Raw genomic sequence first — 14,881 nt, 5'->3', positions numbered from 1 at the left:
CACTGGTCTAGATCCCTTTTTAATTCTCTCCTCAGCACCAGGTTTATAAACATCTGCACCTCAGAGTTGGATCAGGAAACAGACTTTTGCTGCCGTTGCTGGTCGAGTAAAATGAACAAGAAGCCGTCAGAGTCGCTCTTTCGCTGATGTCACATCCTGACTCAGACGTCTGACTCCAACCCCCCCGACCAATCGGTGGCCTGTAGTGTGATGATGTCAGATACAGCCGACTCAGCCACTTAGAACCTCGGCAGAATAGATACATCTACTCGGCATGGCTAGACCCCTAGTGGGAAAACGCCAAACCGAGTGCAGGCAAGCCGAGCCAGCCTGAGTAGGTGCTAGTGGAAAAGCACCCTAAGACACTTTTGATATTTGCAAAAGCCAGAATGTTTCACTTTTAAATAAAATAAACTTAACGCAAAAAAGGAAATTTGTGTTTGGTAGATTTTCTTGTTTTAACAATGCTTCTCTGCAATAAATCTTATACCGTTAAAAAGCCTGTTTATTTCCCTTTTTAAATGGAGCCTCATCTGTAAGGAACCAGTATTTGTGTGATGAGCAGCAGAGCTGAGTTTGTGGGTTGCACCAGTGAAAAAATTGCTAATGCCAAACCACTTATTTTACCATTGTCTCTTGTTTGATGGATTAGATGATTCAAATTTGAAGATGACGCATTGGTAATTTGACAATTGATCCATTTAACTAACACGGCCCTCAGTAGTGAGTGGAAGAACCACAACAGCCTGGCTCCTCATCACGCTGGTCTCACACTGCTGTGGGATGGATCCCGTTCTTCAACCATCGTTGTTGTGTTGGTCACTCTGGTACGAACATCACACCCAAGCTGATCCCAAGAGTTCAATGAGGTTGAGGTCAGAACTGCTGGCAGGTCTCCATCCTCTCCACTCTCCAATTCTGGAGGTGGTCTCTGATAAACCTGCTCTGTGGGTGTGAGGGTTGTCATCTTGGAGGATAGAGTTCAGTCCCAGACTGAGGAGATCTGGGATTGCCACTAGTTGCAGAACCTCATCTCGACGTCTCTCTGCATTGGGATTGCCTCCAATAATGGGCGTGGACAGAGCCATCGCCCATATAGTCCTGCAAACCTTGACTGTAAATATGTAAAAGGTGGGCCCCCAGGACCCACTGCATGTTTTAGATGTTCCTCAACTCCAGCAGACACTGATAGACGTGGCTGTGTCGTTAACAGCCTTGGGCAGACCTTACTGACCCACTGATGATGACCAGTAATTAGAATAACCTGTGTTGAGGCAAGGCAACATGCAGGACAGTGGGCCCAAGGACCAGGGTTGAAGACTACTGGCCTATGGTACAGTGTGCAAGTGCCTGTTTTGCAGCAACCAGAAGCTCAACACAAGAGTCAATAGCTACAGCAAAATAGGTTGGTTGGCACTGGCAGAGAAGATTTGGTAACATTTTCCACTGGTGCAACCCACAAACTTGCTCTGCTGCTCATCAGGTTCCTTACAAATGTGGCTCCATTTAAAAAGGGACATAAACAGGTTTTCCAGTTGTGTACGATTTATTGCAGAGCAGCTACAACAAAGAAATAATCTTCCAAACATTAATTTCCTTACATTTTGTCATCAGTTTATTTTTGTGTATCAAAAGGTTTTTTATTCTACAACACTTAAATTAACATCCTTAAAGAGTGGTGTAATGTCCCATGGTGGTGGTAATTAGCTCAATAGGGACATAACATGTGTATACCCAAAAATGAAAGAAATGGAATACTGACAAATGGTTAAAGTGAACAGAAAAGACTTGATTAACTAAAACAACTGAAAATCCAACAACACAAAAGGTTAAGGGAAGGGACTGGTGGTGCCAAATAAAGAGTACAATCAAACAATGCTATTCTAATAATCAACAAAATCTAACCTACCTAGCGAAAACAAAACTTCCTAATCTACCTAAAAAAAGAAGTTGCAACATGTGGCACTCACCTCTAACCTGGTGTATATAACAGAATGTTACTTACGTGATGCTAGGTGTACAGGGTACCCCATCTTACCCTGTCCCTTCCCGTAAAGAACTGAGTGGAAAAGGCAGCAAACTGAAAATGTACTGCTGGGGAAGTTTAACTGAGGACTGAACAAACTAAGAACTGAAAACTGAACAAAGTACTGAGACTGTTGGCTGTTTGGAGCACAGGAGGGTTGCAGCTGGAGGAGAAGAGCCTGATGGCTAGGACACAGGTGCTTTATATATTGTGACGAGCTGAGATGATTGGTGGGACCGCTGAGTGGTGGCCCAACCGGTGGAGAGGGGTGGAGAGAGAGAGGGGAGCAGGAGCAAAGAGCAGAAAACACCAAACTGCCCCCCCATACTAGTACACGTAACACCTCCCACCCAAAAGACACAAACAAAATGTTTGTGACTCCACAATTAATCACAAATTAAACCAAAATTAGCCCCAACAGCGAGACAGAGCATCTGCCATAACATTCTCAGAACCCTTCTTATCATAATGTTGTTTCATGGTCACCTGAGAAGAGACTAATGCCTTCTTGGCTAAGGCACAAGCCTGCTTTAAACGCTCATTAAACTGGGTAACATACTCAGGAACTGACAGGCCTGGCTTGCGTGCAAAATTTGGTGACTTTTGGGGCACGTTTAGGGGGGCAAAAAGGCCCTCCTTTTGTCAGAAGAAAGAAAGAAGGATAAAGAATAAAGAATAATTCCTACAGATACAATAGGGCCTTAGCACTGTAAGTGCTCGGGCCCTAACAAGAGGAACACTCTCATCCCAACTTGTTCTAGACTCAAAGCAATGTTTACACAGCATTGATTTCAGTGTCTGATGAAATCTCTCTAATGCCCCTTGTGTCTGAGGGTGGTAGGCACTGGACACCCTATGTTTAATGCCTAAGGTTTTTAGGACTTGTGCAAACAGTCTCGATTTGAAATGAGTGCCCTGGTGTTCGCACTTCTTGATCCAGGCCGAAAGTAGTAAAGAACTTAACTAAAGCTTTAATGACCCCTTTAGCAGTAATGGTGCGCAAGGGAATGGCTTCTAGAAACCTGGTTGCGGCACACACAATAGTCAAGAGAAACTGATTCCCCGACTTGGTTTTGGGTAAAGGACCCACACAGTCAACTATGACAGACTCAAACGGTTCTCCCATCACCGGGATAGGGTGGAGAGGAGCAGGCGGAATAACTTGGTTTGGCTTACCCACAAGTTGACAGGCATGGCAAGCACGACAGTACTGAGCAACATCACGTTTCAACCTTGGCCAGTAGAAGTTTTTCAGGACCCAATCATATGTCTTGGTGACACCAAGATGACCGGACCAGGGGTGCTCGTGAGCCAGGAACAGCACTTGCTGACAATGTTGTTGAGGTACCACCACTTGGTGGCATACACCCCAGTCCATTCCTTCTGCAGCAGGGTTAGACCAGGCACGCATTAGCAAACCATCTTCCAGATAGTAAGCTATTTTCTTGGCTTTTGCTTCCTCTTTGCCTAGCACGGCAGCCAGACACTTTGCAAGGGTGACATCCCACTGTTGCTCTGCTATGTACTGTGCACGGTCAACAGGCAGGTTTAAATCACGGACATCTTGAGCTCCCGCTCCTTCAGGCTCAACATTAACTGTGGTCTGTGTTTTTTCTACCATGGCCTCCTCTGGGTCAGACAATAGGAAAGACTCAGACAAATCCACACCAAATTTCTTTCTCTGAGCTCTGGTAACTACACATGCCGGAAAGACACCATCAGGGCATTGCTGAAACACATCAGACAGTGAATCAAGGGCTGGCTTGTCTATCACCTCTGGCACTGGTACTACTTTACCCCCACCAATATCGTTAGACATTATGAAGTCTACACCTTTCACAGGTAAAGCATGGCAGACTGCAACGTTGAAAACTCCACTCACCAAAGCAGATTGAATATGGACATTATGCAGGGGTACTGGAACAAACCCCATTTCAATACCTTGCACAATTGCATTAGACTGGCAAGAGGAACCTTCAGACAGTGGCAAAACATCAGCGAGGATAAAGGACTGTGACCCTCCAGTATCCCTCAAAATTCTAACTGGCTTCTGGTCTTTAGTATCCCCAGTAAGAGAGACCAAACCTTTAAAGATGAAAGGCCTGAAACAAGCATCTAATGCCTGATGAGGGGGAGGAGCCTCTGTAGAGGACCCTGGAACAGTTCTAATCAGACTCACAGCTTTTGGTTGTGAAGGGTTTGATGAAGAACCTGACGAGGACTGTTGTATTCACGTACACGTAACAAGTGGTGACAAAGGGCTGCTCGGTGGTGCAGTGGGTTAAGCAAGCGCCTCATATACTGAGGCTACAGTCCTCCTGCAGCGGTCGCAGGTTCAAATCCCGGCCTGCGCACCTTTGCTGCATGTCATCCCCATTCTCTCTCTCTTTACCCCCTTCCTGTCTGCAACTTGAATAAAGGGCCACTAGAGCCACAAAAAGCTGATTTAAAAAAATAGCCTAAAAAATAGAGTGGTGACATCTTCAGCCCCTCGTGCCCCTCTGTTTCCACTACAAGAACAAGGGGCTAAACAAAGAAAACTTGTATATGTGACATTTTCAGTTTTGGCACTATGAAGGTAGTATGCTCCAGTTTTGTTCATTTGCAGTGTTTAATTAGTCCTTCTGTTTTTCTAGATGTCACCAAACCATCCACTCCAGGAGCCAAGAAGCCCACAGACTCCCCCCTTTCCCGTCCTTCCTCCACAACGAAGTCGGCTAAACCTGAAACGCCTAAATCATCTTCGAAAACAGAAACCGCTGCCAAAAAGCCTTCTGCAACTAAGGGTGCAGAGACAAAGACGCCCACCCGCTCCAAAACCCAGGACAGTAGGCCCACACCGTCCAAGGATGCCTCCAAGACCACTAGCACCAAAACAGCTGCAACCAAGTCCAGCCCCAAGAAGACGGTGGGGAGCAGCACCCCCACCCCTGTGAAGCGCGGCCCCAAACCCAGCACCGCGGCTGAGCCTGCTAAGGAAATCGCGGCATCAGTTGCCGCTGCGGCGGCCATCGCTACTGCGGCAGCGGCCATCGCTGGACCAGGGGAGGTACCTGTGGAGCCATCGGTCCCAATGCTTGAAGCGGTGCAGGATAAGGTACCAGAGACCTCAGGAGAGCCCGGTCCTAAACCAGAATCTGTACGTGAGCCCGAACAAGAACTTGTACAGCAGGTAACTGTGCAATCAGTACGGGAACCGACACCTGAACCCGTCCGGGAACCGACACCTGAACCCCCACGGGAACCGACACCTGAACCCGTCCGGGAACCGACACCTGAACCCCCACGGGAACCGACACCTGAACCCGTCCGGGAACCGACACCTGAACCCCCGCGGGAACCGACACCTGAACCCCCGCGGGAACCGACACCTGAACCCCCGCGGGAACCGACACCTGAACCCATGCGGGTACCAACACCTGAACCCATGCGGGTACCAACACCTGAACCCATGCGGGTACCAACACCTGAACCCATGCGGGTACCAACCCCAGAATCACTACGGGAACCAACCCCAGAATCCTTAAGGGAACCAACACCTGAACCCATGTGGCAACCAAGCCCAGAACCCTTAAGGGAACTAAGCCCAGAACCCTTAAGGGAACCAAGCCCAGAACCCTTAAGGGAACCAAGCCCAGAATATTTAAGGGAACCAAGCCCAGAACCCTTACGGGAACTAAGCCCAGAACCAGTGTGTCGACCAACAGCCGGATTTCTGCAGGAACCAGAATACCTGCGAGAACTAACCACGGAAGTGAAGCCGTTCCATGCAGCAGAACCTGCTCATGAGCCAAGTTCCCAGCAGTCCTGGGAAACGTCTCCAGAGTCCCCAGCAGAACTTTCTCAGCCCTCCGTAGATGCCGAACTGGGAGCCGATCTAGTCCACCACCCCGCCTCCAGGGTACAGATGTCATCCCAGATGGATTGTTACAGATTTGAAGAGTCTGGCAACGACTCGGTTCCTTCCCTGGGAACCACCGTCATGTCTCCGCCCTGCTCCCCCACAGGCCCCGCCTCCCCCGTCAGACAACCACACAATGCCTCTTATCTGTTGGAGATGGATGTGAAAAGCGACGAGGGGTATCAAGCACAGGAGACATGGCAGAAAGAAGAGGAGGAAGAGGAGGATAAGGAGAACATGTTTCTGCCAACAGCCGCTCCGAGGGCGTTCGATGCCGCTGCCCAACCTCACTTTCTGGGGACTTCACCTCTGGAGGATTTCACCCCTCAAGGCCTGATTTCCCCTCACGACAAAGAGGAGGCGGTGGAGAAGGCGGACCAGGAGATCAACGAGGACGTTGACTACGACGAGGATTACGACGAAGAGGACGAACAGAGGAGGCTGGGCCATCAGCTGTCCTCCATGATCACGGACATGAGCATGTCTCAGCCCTCCGACGAGCTGCAGGCCCGGTCCTCGGGCTTCGGGGGCTCGGCCGGGTGGCACGGCGACGACGTGCTCTCCGGGATGGACTCGGAGGACATCAGCAGCTGCACCAGCAGCCGGCAGCAGGGCGTGTCGGACGTCAGCAGCACGCAGCACACCGCCATCCTGGAGGGCACCCAGAGCTCGGACGCCCTGGTGGACTCCAGCCTCCGGGGCTCGGAGGGGGACTGCAACCTCATGGGCTCCCCCAACGTGGAGACCCTGGCCAACGAGGAGGAGGATGAGGACGAAGATGAAGAGCGGGTGGATGACATGGACATGAGCTCGGAGCGAGTGGAGGAGCATCACAAGGTGTTCCGCGGGGAGGAGCAGGATGATGAGGAGGACGAGGATGTTGAGATGCACAGCGAGGGAGTGACGGAGGCCTGTGGGAATGTAGAAGAAGACTTTACTCAGGAGGAGAATTTAAACCTTAGTCACGCTGGTCCTGCAGCGTTCATGCCCCCGGCCTCTTCCTGGGGTCAGAGCAACCCCTTCTCCGACCCGTGGGCCCAGACAGCCTCCCTGCTGTCGGGCTCCTCCCCCAGCCCCATGTCGGACCACGGCGCCGCCGACTCCGAGACGCCCACCCAGCCCCCCGCCCAGGCGCGTTTGGACGGCAGCGCCCCCCCCTTTGCCCCCGAGTCGGAGCACGAGCCGCAGCTCGCTCAGGGCGCGGCCCCCGGAGATGGCGGCGAGCTGCTGGCCGCCCCAGCCGTGGGCATGTCCCAGTCCAGCACCCTGAGCGGCACGGCCCTGGCCGCCCACAGCAGCAGCGAGACCAGCACGCCCGAGGAGCTGCGCGACTACGACAGCAGCTCCGGGGTGGAGTCCCACTCGGACAAGCAGCAGACCCCGGTGCCCGCCCCCCTGCAGCCGGACATGGAGCAGGACCTGGGCATCCACCTGGAGAAGGGGGACGGAGAGGAGGAGGAGGCGGAGACCCTGCCCGCCGACGAGGTCCTGGGGACGGGACCCCCGACCGCTCCGGCCTCCAATCCTTCCTCCCCGTCCACTTCGGGCGACGAGGCCAGCGACACGGAGGGCGAGATGCAGATCAACGACCCGGAGGCTCCCATGGTGGTGGATGACGGTGCCGGATTCGAGAGCACCACCCCCACCAGCGGCCTGGCGGCTCTGGACGAGGACGAGGAGGTCGGGGACGCTCTCGCCGGAGACTGCGAGGAGGACGGAGGCGGGGCCACGCCCCAGTCGGCCAACTCGGTGGCATCCTACGGCTTCGACTGCACCAACTCCAACTCCAACGCCCACTCCATGGCCGAAAGCTGCGGGAAGAGCCCCGGCATCTTCTCCCTGGAGAACGAGGAGCAGCTTCCAGAGGAGGCCAAAGACCCGTCGCTCATCAAGGAGCTGACGCTGCCGTCGGCCGCCGCCGCGCAGGCCGAGGACCTGCTGGGCAGCTCCGTGGACCTGATGCCCCTGGGCCACCCCGAGGACAGCTATGCCAGCTGGGACGACCACCGCTACCTGCTGGGGGGGAAGCTGGAGGAGGCGGACCCCCTGGGGGCCGGCCACGACTCCCAGGAGGCCGCGGAGAGCCAGCCGGCCTACTACTCCACCATATGTGATAAGACTGATAGTTTCCTGGAAGGTAACGTATAAGCCCCTCCCACTTTCCCTGGAATGCACCTTTTCCCCGCAACCACCCCCTTCGCCCCGTCGTTCGTTTTTCTCCCCACTTGGGTTAGATGTCTTAGCAAAGAAAGGAGAAAAAAAGGAAAAAAGAAGAAGAAAAAAAAAGGAGCGCAAGATTGTAGAAAAAGATTTTTAAAAATAAACAAAGGAGATGGGAAAATTGACTGTAGCAATTTTTAAATTAAGCCTTCCTCTTTCTTACTGTTCTGGTCATGGTTGAGTGTTTGGCTAAACTCTGTTATGTACAATAGCTACTACCGTTTTGTAGTCGAATGTTCTTCTCCAGTAACACTGCATATTCTGTCGCCCCCGGGGGGGTATTGACTGATTGGTCCGACGTGACTGAGCCTTTAAACTGAAAAGGAGGAAAAAAAGAAAACAAAAAAAAACACTGATTGAATGAAATGGACTCATTGTGTATTTATCCTACTGTTTTTACCGAACAAATGTCAAATTATGATTTTTTTTTTGTTTTTTGTATTTGCTTGTTATTTTGTTTGTTTCCGTTCAGACCTGGTCCTCCCTACCCCGTGTACACAACGCTCCACGCTCAGCACCAACCATAGCGCTAGTCACACGATTTCCTTTTAGGGGTTTATGTTCTTGTTGCAGGACGTTTTTTAGCTTTCAAAATAAAGGCTAGATATTAATACAGCTGTTTTTGTCTTAACAAGTTCGTTGAGGTAGGACTGGGAGGATTAGATTTAGGGCTGACCCAAATGCTTCAAAGCTTCTACGCTTCAGTCGTCGCCATGGTGACCAAGAACATTACCACTGGGGTTTTTTTGTTTGTTTCTTTCTTTCTTGCTTTTCTCGTCTATTAAAACCAGGGACATGCAGAGACCTTTGGAGAGGCAGGTGCTGAAATTTAGAAAGGGACACACGGAACACGAATTTAATACTTTTCAAAAATAAGTTACATTTGTGACTTTGTTACATTACAATACAAAACACTGTTGTGTGTTGTATTGTAATACCTGCTCTGAACAACGCACACACGCAGCCAAGTGGGGGATTGCAACTTAATTTAAATTACTTTAAATTAAAATGACATGATCTCTAAAACGGTGGGCAAATAGACCTAGAGAGACGAGTAGCTGCATTGCCATCCCTCTCTCTCTGTTAGCAAGCGGTTAATGGCGACTAATTATTAATAATATACATGTTGCGCAGTTGCAAAGCATTGTTGTTGCTGTAGTAAGTGAAATTCGCCAAGTGCCTTACAACAACAACAACAACACTCACAAGTAATGTGCACTTAATGCTACTGCTGCAAACCAGACCGGGAAGTGAAAATATCTCCTTAGTTGAAGCGTCAACCTTCTGCAAAGTAATTTAAAGTGCGGGGCAGGTCACGTGATGAGGGCCTGTAGGCGCATGTTCATCATATCATTTTATTTAGCTGAATTATTATTATTTGTTAGATGATATTGGTGAATAAATGGCATGATAGGTCCACATTTGAAAATGGAAAATGGAAATGGAAATGGAAAAATGAAAAAATCTTTTTTTAAAGGCCTTTGGAAAAAAAAAAGGCCTTTGACGGAAGGGCACTTTGGGCATCTGAGCCCCCCCTCTGCACGTGCATGATTAAAACTGTGTATTAACACCACAATGTCCCAAACACTTAATGACAAGTATATTACCATAATTACTGTCATCAGTTTTCAGTAGGAAGTCGAGTCGCTTCAGAATTTTTGGGGACGTACCAAACTTTCCAAATCTCCAGGTCCCTCGCTAACGCTAACGAAGCATTACACAAGGTCACATCCTGTTGCTTATTTCTGTGCTCGTAAATGCATCCAGCTTTTACGTTCCAGCCCCACCCGAAGCTTTGAAGCCTCCCAAAAACCAGTATTTGGGGCAGCCCTAATAGATTGCAGTTGATGACGTTTTTAATGTGCGCTTCAAGAGGTTCTGCTTACTTTGCATAGATTGTTAAGGTATAAACCGTGCAGTAACGTACAGTATGTGTTTCAAGCATTTGGTTCTGAGTATTTAAAGCATATGGCCGAGCTTCAGGCCTCAGTTAGCTGATCGTTTGTGCTCCAGAAGAGAATAACAACAAGCCTATTATTTAAGAAGACCAAACATAATCCCACTGGTTATTACAGTTTCAGCTTTACACTTTGAATATTCTTTCGTAGCAGGTTTTTTGGTTTAATATTCCAACAGTATATTGCATGTTTAACTAACAAAAAGACTGTGTACTACCTGAAATTTGAAGCAGTTTGACAGTAGACATGTTCAGAGTTGAATGGTTCACACTAGGTTACCTTTCAAAATTCCATTAAAACATCATTGCAAGGCATTTTGTTCCTGTTTCTTACTTTCCCAATGGATCCAGCATGCCTGAATTTGTTGTCTTTGTGTTCCTGTTGCTGTGTGTTTGTGTATTTATGTCTATGATTGAGATATACCAATTAACCGAGCATATTATTGTCCGTTTTCTTCAAAAATTGGCGTCAGCTTTGATACATGAAGCAGGTATATCTCCCGGCAGCTCTGTTAAAGCCTGACACTGCCCTTTGCTTTATTTAAAACTCATAATTATAACATTTATTTGATAAGGCTTAGCCATACATATTAAGTCTATTTTTGCACAATTTGCTATTTTCAAACTGTTATAACTTATCATTTGGAGAAAAACAAAGATATAAGCTGAAAATGAGCATCAGCCTCAGAGAAGTTCTCATCGATCAATATCTGGTTTTTCCAACAATATTTCCCCCGACGTCCCTTCATCTTCACCGTGGGAACGACTGGGAAACAGGAAGTGATGCAACATTGTACGATGGTGTTGTGTCTTAAGGAGGTATTTGTTCAAATGAAAGGAGAAAGCGGTGTGTTATCCAGCACACTGATGCTTCCTGACATGTTTGGATCCAGATCAGTCTGATCGACACTCGTTAACCACTGCCTGAAAATATTCATCCATAAGACTGAAAGTGGTTTAAAAAAAACTAAATCTACCTTTAAATGACGATAACACTTTACTTTATCTGTTCCACAAACACAAGTGGGACCATCCATGTAATGTCCATGTGCATTAAACTGATATAAAAACAGATATAAAACACCATAATATTTTTCACATCTTCAAAGTAGCTCACTGGCCACATTATTGGGTACACCTGGTTTACCTAATAAAGTGGCCTGTGAGTATTTTCTGTGATCTTTTTGTCGGTTTTATCCCTCATGTGTTCATTTGTCTCCTCAAGTACCTTGTTTTTATATTTATTTTGGTACCAATCATAGTACAGTGCATAAAACTACAGTCATGGCCTCCATAGTTTAGTTTGAATGATCGAAACACCAGAATATCGCTCTCTACTAGGACAAATGTCACCTGAGAGTGTTAAAGGTATTATCCATGATTTTAAAGAGCTAGCAAGATTTGAAAGTGGCCCCTCCTCTAAGCCCCGCCCCCTCATCTAAGCCCCGCCCCCTCCTCCCCCTCCCGTCAGCGCTCCGTCCAAAGCCACGCCCCCACAAACTTTGGGGAACGCGCATTTGCGGGAGTCGAGTTTTCCAGGACATTTTGGACAGCATATTTTCAACAAAACTACCCCATGTCTCATTCACCTGTAAGCGAGGCCGGTTTTAGGGGGGGCAGGGGTGGGCTGTGCCCGCCCAAACGTGCATCCTGCCCACCGGCGTCTCCATCCCGGCGAGAGTGGAGAGCAGAGAACGGCTGGCGGTGCGCTGCAGGCTCTAGAGCTACGGTGTACCCTACGGCGTACCCTACGGCGTAGCTGTGGCAACAGAGCCTGCACGGCACCGCAGCGCTCCGCCAGCCGCACCGGCGCTCTCCGCTCTCGCCGGGATGGAGACGCCTACATCCCCACGGACCCCCATACAGCTTCCGAGCCGGAGCTGCTGCAGAGCTTCATTGCGGCTTCACGTGTCCCCGCGGGCTGCTGCTGCTGGGCGGAGAGTCCTGCAGCAGCAGCCCGGACCGCTCTGCTCCCCGCTCTCACACACACACAGCGGGGACCAAGCCGCTATGGAAATAACTACATAATAACTACATACTGGGGGTCCGTGGCAGAGGGGAGGGAGAGGGGGTTACACTGGGACACTGTGAGCCCAGGAGGATCCGTGGGAAGTGGACACGTCGGGCTGGAAGCGAGTGCGCGCATGGGAAGGGGAGGGGGAGCGTGGGCAGCATGAAGGCATCTCATTGGTTCTTTCCCCCGCTGCCAAGCCTCTGGTCCTGGACCAATCCGTTTCATTCGGACCGAATGAAACGGATTGGTTAGAGTTTTTACATGATTTAACCTGGGAGCGGGAGGAGGGGGCGGGGCTTAGAGGAGGTGCCACTTTCAAATCTTGCTAGCTCTCAAACATTGCATACTATAACTTTAATATCTCACAGTAGGTGTCCGGGCCTAAATATTTTTGAGTTTTTTTTGTTTTTCTTTTGGCTGTTTTGTAGATGTAGTTTATGGTACTCTGCCCCCTTTTTTTCTTTTTTCTTTTTCCCCCTTCGTGTTAAACTTCTCCTTGTTGGCCCCGTTCTGTTTCATGCATGCATCTCTGCATCTGATGGATGCTCCAAGTGACCTTCACTGTCTCACAGGAGACGAGAAGAGCTCTGAAGAGGCCGAAGATTACACGTGGCAAACCCACTCCCAGGAAGACAACCGGAACCAGAACCAGGCCGCCACCTCTCCCGTAGCCTGCGGCCATTACCTGGCCTTGGTTCCGGGCAACAGGAGGCCCATTGATCCCACTCTGGCCGAGCACTTTGCCACGATGGCGCCCCCTCTGGCTCTGACGGAGGCCGACGCCGTGCAATGCAGCCGTCCCACTGAGGAACAGATGAGGAGGCTGCAGCAGCATCAGGACCAGCTGAGGGCGGCCCAGCATCGGCAGGAGCAGGAGAGGCAGAAGAGGCAGTGGCTGGAGGAAGAGCGGCTCAGGCTGGAGCAGCAGAAGCAGCTGGAACAGCAGCGGCGGGAGCTCCTGCAGCTGCAGATGCAGCAGCAGCAGCAGGAGCAGCGCCACCGCCGGCACGTCCTGCAGTGGCAGCTGGAGCTGGAGCACCAGTACCGGCTGCAGCAGAAACACATCCAGCAGCAGCAGCAGCAGCTGAGGAGGAGCCCCACCGGAGTCATGCTGTCCCCGTCATCCGGGCTCTGCACCATCTACGAAGCCATGGAAACCAGCGAGGAGGAGGACGACGAGGTCGGAGGGGAGCGGAACAGGAATGCACGCTTGGCCCGGAGGAAGAGCCGACCCCCTCTAGACGTGCAGGGCCTCCAGAGGCAGCTGAGGCCCGTACCCCCGCAGGAGCTGCAGTGGAACCAGAAGGTGGACATGGTCCAGCAGCTCATCAATCAGACCCTGATCCTGTCCGGAGACGGGAGCTGCCCGCCCCTGCTGCTGCTGCCCGTGGGGACGGGGGGCACCCTGAGCCCCTTGGAGAGCAGCATGTGGCCCCATCTGCCGGCACAGTTCAGCCCCCCCTCCGCCACCGTCACCTCCGTCAGCAGCTACTCCCCGGACAGCCGGGGCAGCTCCCCCTCCGGGGACTGGACCGTGGTGGAGGTGGAGACCCAGCACTAGACACCACACTGCAAAAACTCAATCTTACCAGGAAGATTTGTCTTATTTCTAGTTAAAATGTCTCATTTTTAATCAAAGAATCTAATTACACTTAAAACAAGAGTCATCACTGGAAAAAACAACCATTTTCACCTGTTTCAAGTAGATTTTCACTTAAAATAAGTAGAAAAATCTGCTGGTGGAACAAGATTTTTTTGCATGTAATGAGAAGATAAATCTTGTCCCACTGGCAGATTTTTTTTCTACTTATTTCAAGTGAAAATGTATTTGAAACGGGTGAAAATTGTATTTTTCTTGTTTCTCTAAAACAAGAAGAGTCATTACCAGAAAAATAATTTATTTGACAAGTTTCCCCTGTTTCAAATACATTTTCACTTGAAATAAGTAGAAAAATCTGCCAGTGGGACAAGATTTATCTTCTCATTACAAGCAAAAAAATCTTGTTCTACTGGCAGATTTTTCTACTTATTTTAAATGAAAATCTACTTAAAACAGATGAAAATTGTTTTTTTTTCCAGTGACAAGTCTTGTTTTAAGTGTAATTAGATTCTTTTTTTTTACTAAAAATGAGACATTTTAACAAGAAATAAGACAAATATTCTTGTTAAGACTGAGTTTTTGCAGTGCAGCACATTACATAGCTTCAAAATGGCCATCTAATCTTTTTATCATCAATAAGCTTAATGTCTCAACACTGAATTCATCCCAAAGTGTGTAAATATATTTAAAATCAATATTAACATACGTGAATCTAAAAGGATCAGACTCAAAAAAGTATTGTTTAGTTTTATCACAGTTTGGTCACTGCATGATTGATTTCAGACCAACTCCCCGGTGTGATTGATTACTGTCTGTCAGACGTGCTTCTCTTGTACCGTGCACTCACATTTCACTGTTTCCTTCCCAGAAACACTTGCTAGTACTGTACTCCCCATCCATCATGGTCTGAAATGCAGCGTTAATGGTCTGTAGCTGTCATGTGCTGAGTGGGCCGGTATTCTACCCATCGCTCTGAGGAACCGGCCAAACGCCGGCCGCCCTCCTGAACGAGGGGTCAAGCTATGACAAAATTGCACTTATTTATACTTATTTATTTATTTATTATGTGGGAAGTATTTTTGCAGGTAAGTGGAATATGTTTGTGTACTTTAATATGATGAAAAGAAAAAGAAACACCCCCCCTCACCAGTGTTGGTGTGACA

The 14,881-nt window shown here is 49.2% G+C and overlaps 1 protein-coding gene across 3 annotated transcripts in view; it reads left to right on the top strand.

Annotated features, from left to right (window-relative positions):
- Positions 1-13,709, top strand: part of prr36b (proline rich 36b) — a 51,663-nt gene extending 37,954 nt beyond the window's left edge. For 2 of the 3 annotated variants that reach the window (XM_061712627.1, XM_061712628.1), the window contains exons 5-6: positions 4,663-8,064; positions 12,691-13,709. In XM_061712627.1, coding sequence (XP_061568611.1) covers positions 4,663-8,064; positions 12,691-13,679 — 4,391 coding nt within the window. In that variant the 3' untranslated portion in view covers positions 13,680-13,709. Of the gene's footprint in view, positions 1-4,662; positions 8,236-12,690 lie in introns of those variants that run through there. The other variant, XM_061712629.1, reaches the window with a different exon arrangement.
- The last annotated feature ends 1,172 nt before the right edge of the window (positions 13,710-14,881 follow it).

Source organism: Cololabis saira, chromosome 21 (genome assembly GCF_033807715.1).
Source record: "Cololabis saira isolate AMF1-May2022 chromosome 21, fColSai1.1, whole genome shotgun sequence".
NCBI lineage: Eukaryota > Metazoa > Chordata > Actinopteri > Beloniformes > Belonidae > Cololabis > Cololabis saira.
The sequence above is the reverse complement of the archived record's forward strand: the minus strand, read 5'-3'. Positions and strand labels throughout refer to the sequence as shown.